At 40.0% G+C, this 7,818-nt stretch overlaps 1 protein-coding gene across 1 annotated transcript in view; it reads left to right on the top strand.

The window, feature by feature from the left end:
* The first annotated feature begins 4,621 nt into the window (after positions 1-4,621).
* Positions 4,622-7,818, top strand: part of LOC101593213 (schlafen family member 13) — a 5,150-nt gene continuing 1,953 nt past the window's right edge. Inside the window, 3 exon segments of the mRNA XM_023719860.1 lie at positions 4,622-5,690; positions 6,316-6,420; positions 7,736-7,816. Of these exon segments, the coding sequence (XP_023575628.1) occupies positions 4,622-5,690; positions 6,316-6,420; positions 7,736-7,816 (1,255 nt within the window).

Genomic DNA, 7,818 nt, shown 5'->3' with positions numbered 1-7,818 from the left:
CGGTCCCTGTGCTTTTTTGCTAAGCTTGTTCTAAGTAGGTGCTTTAGACCACTGAGCCATCTCACCAGCCCCAAGGAGGAAAACATTTTAGATCTAAACTTTTAAATCAATTTTTAACATTGCATAGGATACTAGGCCAAAAATTAATAATGCAAGAGATGACTGGAACTGTGCTAAGCCAACCAGACAGGACAGAAATATATGGTATGCTACATCCCAACTCAGCTGCACACAGAATGTTCTCCATGATAGACCATACATTAGACCAATAAATGGGTATAAAAAATAGAAAAACATTGAAATGCTAGGAGCATCCTTTCTGGTCACTGTGTGAGGCAGCTTGATGTCAAAAGATGGAAAAAACTGGGAAACTTGCAAAGTTAATACAGAAATTAAACAGCACAATCCTGAACAGCCAGTGAGTCAAATAGAAGTAGAGAAAAAAATAGGAAGTATCTTGAGATAAGTGACAAATGAAACACAATATGCCAAAATTTTGTGAGGGGATAAAAAGTCTGAAGAAAGTTTAGAATGGTAAACACATATTAAAAAAGAAGGATCTCAGGTCAGCAACTTGATTTTATACCACCAACCTTCAGGAAAAAAAGAATGACAAGCTGAAGCCAAAGTTATAAGAAAAAAGAAAATAATAAATACTACAGTAGAAATAATTAAAAGAAAAGAGAATGTAGAAAATATTCAATGAAACAGAGTTAGTTATTGTAAAAATCAAGCTGAACAAATATTTAGTGAGATGACCAAAGAAGGAAAAAACTCCAAAACTAAAATTGAAAGCAGAGATTTTAGCATTGATTTTATAAAAATAAGAAAGATGGGGCTATCCAGATAGCTCATCGGGCTAAAGCACCTGCTTAGACAAGTGCAGGGACCAGGGTTCGATCCCTGGCACCACATGCCGTGCCAGCCCCAACCCAGGGGTGTGCTAAATGGTGATGCAGACCAGGCGTGGTGGTGCACGCCTGTAATCCCAGCTCTTGGGAGGCTAAAAACAGGAGGATCACTATGAGTCTGATCTATATGGTGAGACCCTGTAGACCATGTACTAAATACATAAAAAAGAAAGATCATGAAACAACAATATTAAGGCAGTAAATTAAATGAAATAGAAAAATTCCTAGAAATACATAATCTACTGTAGACTGATCCAAGAAGAAGCCAAAGACTGAGTAGATCCATATAGTAACTAATAAGGACATAAATAAGGTCCATAATTAGTTAATAATTTTTAAAAGCTCATCAAGAGTAATGCACAGGATGAAATGGCTTCACTGCCGAATCTACCAAGCAAATACTTCTTGTGGGCTCCCTGTCAGCATTAGCAGCTTGAGACACCAGCATATTGGCCCCAGCCTACCTCACAAGATCCTGTGTAAGAAATGCCAGCCCAGCCAGTGAGGGTGATCACTCATCAGACCACGCTCTCGAAACCAGAAGCTGGGCAGTGAGTTCCAGAACAATCCCATAGGCATGAGTCCTATGGGGTTTATTAAAACATGTTTATTTTAAATTTAAAAAACCAAAACCAAAGGGCAACATCCCAAAACAATATGATAGACAGGTAACAATGTTCAACACATTGCATATTGTTATGTTTAAATTAGTTATTCAGGTATGAGATAACAGCATTTAAGGGTCCAAACAATAATAGCACAAATCTATCTTTTCAGTGAACTGAGCGACATTAGCAGTATAACTAGCTTAACTATCTTTTTTATGTACATAAATATATTTTTTTCCTTTTGATTTTTTCTTCCTTCTTTTTTCCCACCCCCCTAAGCCAGTTTCTTTTTCCTTTTGAAGTTTCCTCCCGTTTTATAGTATGTCATACATTTTGGGTGACATTTACTCTTTCAGCTTCTCACTAGGGAGACACTACAATGCTGATACATTTGCATCTGGTCTACTTCACTTGTGAGTATAGTCTCAAGTAGCATCCATTAGATAGATATAAAAGTCTCCAGTTTATCCCTCCTTGTGGAAGAGTAATACTCCACTATATAAAAAGACCACATCTTTTTTAATCGGTTTCTCAGTTGATGGGTTGTTGGGTTGTTTTCACAGCACAAACTGTGCTGCTATCAAAATGGGTGCACGTATATCTCTATGGAATGATGTTTCAATTTTTGGAGAACATACCCAGAGAAGAAATAGTTGAGTCAAATGGACCACCAGTCCTAATTGGGGTTTTATTTATGTAGTTATTTATTTAGTAGTATGGTGCTGGGGATTGAACTCAAGACCTTGTGCTTGCCTGGCAGGCGTTTAAGCTGCTGAGCTTTCTCACAGGCCCCAGTCCTAGTTTTTTGAGGAATCTCCATACTGATTGCCACTGTGGCTGTACCAGTTTGCACTCCCACCCACAGTGGACAAGAGTTCCTTCCACCTCTCCACAGTGACTCCAGCACTTGTGACCAGTTGTTTCCTTAATAATACACATTCTTTGCAGGGTAAGATGGAGTCTCTGTGTCATTTTAATTTTCATCTCTCAATTGATGAGTCATGTTGAACATCTTTTGATATTATTTATTTGCTGTTTGTATTTTTTCATATGAAAGGTATGTATTCATCTCCTATGCTCAGTTTTGGATTGGGTCTTTCAATTAGGGAGGTCTGATTTTTTTTTTAGTTATTTATACATTCTCAATAATAAACCTTTCTATTGAAGAGTCTGCAAACATTTTTTCTCACATGGTGGGTGGTTTCTTTACTCTGTTGATGGTTTTTCTTGCTGTGTAAAAGCTTTGTAATGAGATTAGATCCCAGTTGTTGATTCTCTGTGTTAACTGCTGTGAGGTTGGGTTTGTCTTCAAGAGTGTTACCTGTTCTAGGTAGATGGCTATTGAATATTACAAATGGAAGAATTCAGAACACTGGCATTTTTTAGCAGATTTGCACAGCCTATGAGGAAAACACACTGCTGCTCCAGACTTATACCAGGATTTGGAAGGGGCATTAAAACTTTCAAGGAAGACATTTCAGAGCATGGAGAATATGCAGAACCTCCTGAGATTCACTCTCTAAGGCAAGAAACAGGGCCCCAAACCTGTCCTCCTGGTGTCATAAATGATTAGGTGCCCTTAACACAGACTATGTAGCTTGAAAACAACTTCTCTAGACACTTCAGTGCTGTTCACAAAAAATTCCCTAAACCCATGTATCATTAGGGGAAAAGAGGGATACAATGTTTTGTGAAAGTACCAAGGAAGAAGGATGAATATGTGAGTAGTGGGATGGCTGGTCATCATTTGATCAAGGGACAAAAATGGAGGAAAGTATTAAAATTCTATGGCTGGTCTATGCAAAGGCCAACGGTTCCCAGAATACCTAAGGAATGGTGGCTACTCTGCTGCCTGTGGAATGGTAGCATGCCCTGAACACTTCGTCTGCTCCTGTAAAATGCGAAGTGTCCTATGCAATACATGTTTGTTGTTTCCACGGTATGGCTGCCCATTATCGATATGTAAATTATCTTAAATTAACTCAAATCATCCAAGTGTCTCTGAGGCCCTAAATTATCATTGTGTACATGTGATCAAGAACTTGGTACTGTTGTTTCCGGGCTGCCCCTCATTCCTCCAGCTACTGTGACATGATGATACTTAATGTGGGTTGAATTACTGAACATCTATGAGCCAAGACATAGGACTAAAAGCTTGGTGTGACTTATCTCCTTTAATCTCACACTGAAAATCATTGCTAATACATATTAAATCATATTCATTAATGAGTTTCACTTTAATATTTTTATACATGCACATGTTATTCTTTGATCATCTCCACCCTTCCTATTACCCTCTCTTCCTCCCTTTTCTCTCCCCTGTAGCCCTATTCCTTTTCTCTTTCAACACAGTCCCTTTACTACATTCGATCACCTTTTGTTATTTTTGGGTTTTGGGGTGGCACAGAGATCAAATTCCGAAACTTTCATTTGCCAGGCAAGTGCTCATACCACTGAGCTATCTCCCCAGCCCTTTGAGCTCCTTTTAACTTGGATAAGAAATTCAAAAATAGTAGAGCAATATTGAATTTCTGATGCTTCATCCCCAGTTTTCTGAAAGTCATTTCTGTTTTTTTCTGGGCAGAGGAGAACTGGGAACAGAACCCAGAGCCTCATGCAAGCAGGGTGAGAGTTCTACCCCTGGCCACGTCCCCGAACCTGAATGCCCTTTCTCAATCTCACCAGTTACTTCAATTTCACTAATTTTCACATACTTTCCACCACTTTTCCACGAAAATACAAAATGGAATATAATATGAATGATGGCTTTATGTATGTATGTATTACTGAAAGTTCTCTAAGATTTTCTGGAGTTTCACAATAATGATTCCTTTGTACCTCAGATAAGCATGAGATGAACTCTGAAAGGCAGCAGCTGTTGAATGAGGTTCCTTTCTGTTGGGATTAGTGAAGAGCTATCAAACTCATGACTAGAGAATTTTAAAAAAGAGAGTGGTAGTCTGATTTGTTCCTTTATTGTTTTGTCTAAAAACACAGTGTAAATGTTTTCTGATAATGAGAAAATTAACTCAGTGCATAGAGCAATTAACTATATACTAAAACTGAAACAAATATTCCATTACTTTCAGCTCTGGGACCAACATGCAGACAGATGACTGCTCGCTTGTGCTGCAACCATCCCAGCCAGACCTGGTCATCCATGTAGGAAAGGTGACCCTTGGTAAAGAGTACAGGCAAAAGCTGCAGACAACTCAGAAGAATAAAGAGAAGAAGAAAGTTGAGCGGGCTGCGTGTGCTCTGTTAAACTCAGGAGGAGGAGTGATTCAGATGGAAATAGCAAACGAGGCTGACCATCCTCTGGAGCTGGGCTTGGACTTGCAGCAGGCCTTGAGAGAGCTGATTCCATCTTCAGATGTTCTTCAGGATTTCTTTGAGACCCGGCAACAAGGAAGGTTTTTCCACATTTTTGTTAAGTCTTGGAGCAGGGGTGCTTTGCCTGAAGACAATTGCACCAAGCCCTGCATTTGCAGCGTGAGTTCTTCCCTGTACCGCAGATCTGGTACCTCTAAGCAGTGTCAGGAATCAAGGCAGGCATACGATTTCCTGAAGACTAAGAAAAGGAATGCACAAAATACTCTGATTAAAGAACTGAAACCTAACAAATTCCTCAGAGTTATGCATCAGGACATCATGGAATCAAATCCTGCTTTCCAAGTTTTCAAAAGCAAGGAGCTTGCCTATGGTCACATCCTGTCTTTTCCCGAGTCTCATTCTGTAGAGTTTAAACAATTCTCCACAAAAAATATCCAAGAATATGTAAAACGAGTAACTCAAGAGTACATCCCTGCCTTTGCCAACACCGGAGGGGGCTATCTTTTTATTGGAGTGGATGATAAGAGTAGGCAAGTCCTGGGATGCACGAAAGAAAATGTTGACCCCGACTCTCTGCAAAGAGTGATAGCACAAGCCATTTCCAAGTTAAAAATCTTCCACTTTTGCTCCACTGATGCACAAGTGTCCTATGAGATCAAAGTCATTGATGTGTATAAAAAGGAAGCCTTATGTGGTTACCTCGTTGCGGTCAAAGTCGAGCCATTCTGCTGTGTGGTGTTTTTGAAAGACCCTGTTTCATGGAAGGTGAATGAGCAGCAGGAAATCGTCAGACTGAGTATGAATGAATGGGTAGCAAAGATGGTGGACACGGGTCCAGGTACGAGGGAGGGGGCTCCTTCTCTGCCTCTCCTACCTCTGGGGCACCTCCATGTCCTCCTTTATTTTCCATAATTGTGAGCTGGTGCTGGCTTTTTCAATCTTTATACTTTTATGTGTAGGAGAATTTTCATAGGTGAGGAAAAGAAAAAATGGAATATAATATGAGTGATGGCTTCATGCGTGTATGCATTACTGAAAGTTCTCTAAGATTTTCTGGAGTGTCACAATAATGATTCCTTTGTATCTCAGATGAGCATGAGACGAACTCTGAAAGGCAGCAGCTGTTGAGTGAGGTTCCTTTCTGTTGGGATTAGTGAAGAGCTATCAAACTCATGACTAGAGAATTTTAAAAAGAGATTTTTCACAGTTCTACTATAAGCCAAATAAAGAGGTATTCAGACACAGAAGGAGGAACATTATATTGAATGGGGGCAAAAGCCATTGCAGTATCACAACTAGGTTCTTCTCTGAATTTTGGGAAGTGTTGTAATGAGTCTAGAAATGATGCAGTATTGCACTTTGTGGCCTCAATTATACCAGGTTAAATAATATTTAGAGATCACCTAGGATGGGCTCTCCCAGTGGCGAGGGATGAAGTCATAAAGGATGCTTTCTTCTTTCAGATTTGGCTGAAGCTTTTGAATCTCAGCTGACTCTATCTGACAATCCTGAATACTACAGAGAACTTGTGGACCACAAAGCCCATCTCCAACAGCATTTATTTCTAGGTACCTATTACCATTTAATGTATAATGTCAGGGGTCAGGGAGACAGCTCAGTGGCATAACTATCTGCCTGGCAAGCACATAGTCCCAAGTTTGATCCCAGGTACCACAAATAGAAAAGGTAATATATGATGTGAAAAGAAGATGACTGAAAATATTTGCTTGAAAATATTAAATATATTTTGCTGATATGGAATGAACATGGCACAGGTTCCTGGGATGAGTTTCATGGTTGTTGCAGGCAGGTGCTTATGCCACTGAGCTATCTCCCCAGCCTCAAGGCAGGTTTAAAAATCTGACTTATTACCTGAAAAGCCACATCAGGGATGGCTCACTGGTAGGGTGCTTTTCTGTTCTTTCTGAGGTTCTGGATTCAATTTCAAGCACCACAAAGAAAGGAAATACAGGAGACAGTGCTGACATGTGCAGGCCTCCACGAAGTACTTACAAATGTGTAAATATCAGGGCTGAGGCCTGAATATGCATCTCACCAATGTTGTCCAAGGAGTCTGTTTCTCTGTTGGGCTTGGAAACTAGTGATGTGGCACAAGCACAGGCAAAAGTTTAGACTGGAACAGAGGAAGAAGTGACCTCCTCTGCTCAGCCTCTCAGGGATAGAGGGAATGTATATATATATAATTTCTCTTAGAAGAGGCAAATGGGGAGAAATTACCAGTGTCCTAGAAGTAGCACAACATAATAACAATTCAAGAACATAGATGATGTTAGGTAGCTTCTCTTTCCAGCCCAAAAATTATATATATTTTAGCTACCTTTTCTATAGGTGTTTCTACCTTGAAAATGAAATGCACAATTCTGGAGGGGGAAAATGGCTTATTTCATTCACACATTGACCATAATAAATGTGAAGAGTGCCAGTAGATGGAGTATAAAAAATATCTCACGTGTATCCAAACATGCATCCATGCAAGAAAATTAACATATTAGGTCTGCCGAAGGTCTGTTTTTCATCTAAGAGTTTAGTTACTTGAGACCTTTGTAGCCTTTATCTTGTCAGGATGGTTTTTAAACATTCCACAACAAGAATGGGACATGCAGGAGGAGCTGCACACACCATGCTCACTTCCGCAGGCTCCATAGATGGCACTGGGTGTGGCAACTTGCTCTCCGGGAAGCACCAGAGACAACATCACTCAGCTCACCAGATTCGTATGACCCAGGTTCAAGAGAGGGGCCCAATTCTCTTAAATTGTGCTCTTATAATGCAGGCTGTATTCTCCATTTTAAATGTCATATGTAACTCATAAAAACAATGCAAATATAGTTTTCAAACCTTCCCTATTCTTTTCCTGCCTAGTGTCACCAGGACGTTGGCGGTATACTCCTGCATCTCTCTGGATGGAGCTGTCCTCACAGCACAAAGGATTGGAGGAGTTAATA

The sequence above is a fragment of the Octodon degus genome, unplaced genomic scaffold (assembly GCF_000260255.1).
Source record: "Octodon degus isolate 3935 unplaced genomic scaffold, OctDeg1.0 scaffold00072, whole genome shotgun sequence".
NCBI lineage: Eukaryota > Metazoa > Chordata > Mammalia > Rodentia > Octodontidae > Octodon > Octodon degus.
Note: the sequence above shows the minus strand (reverse complement) of the source record. Positions and strands in the feature narration are given on the sequence as shown.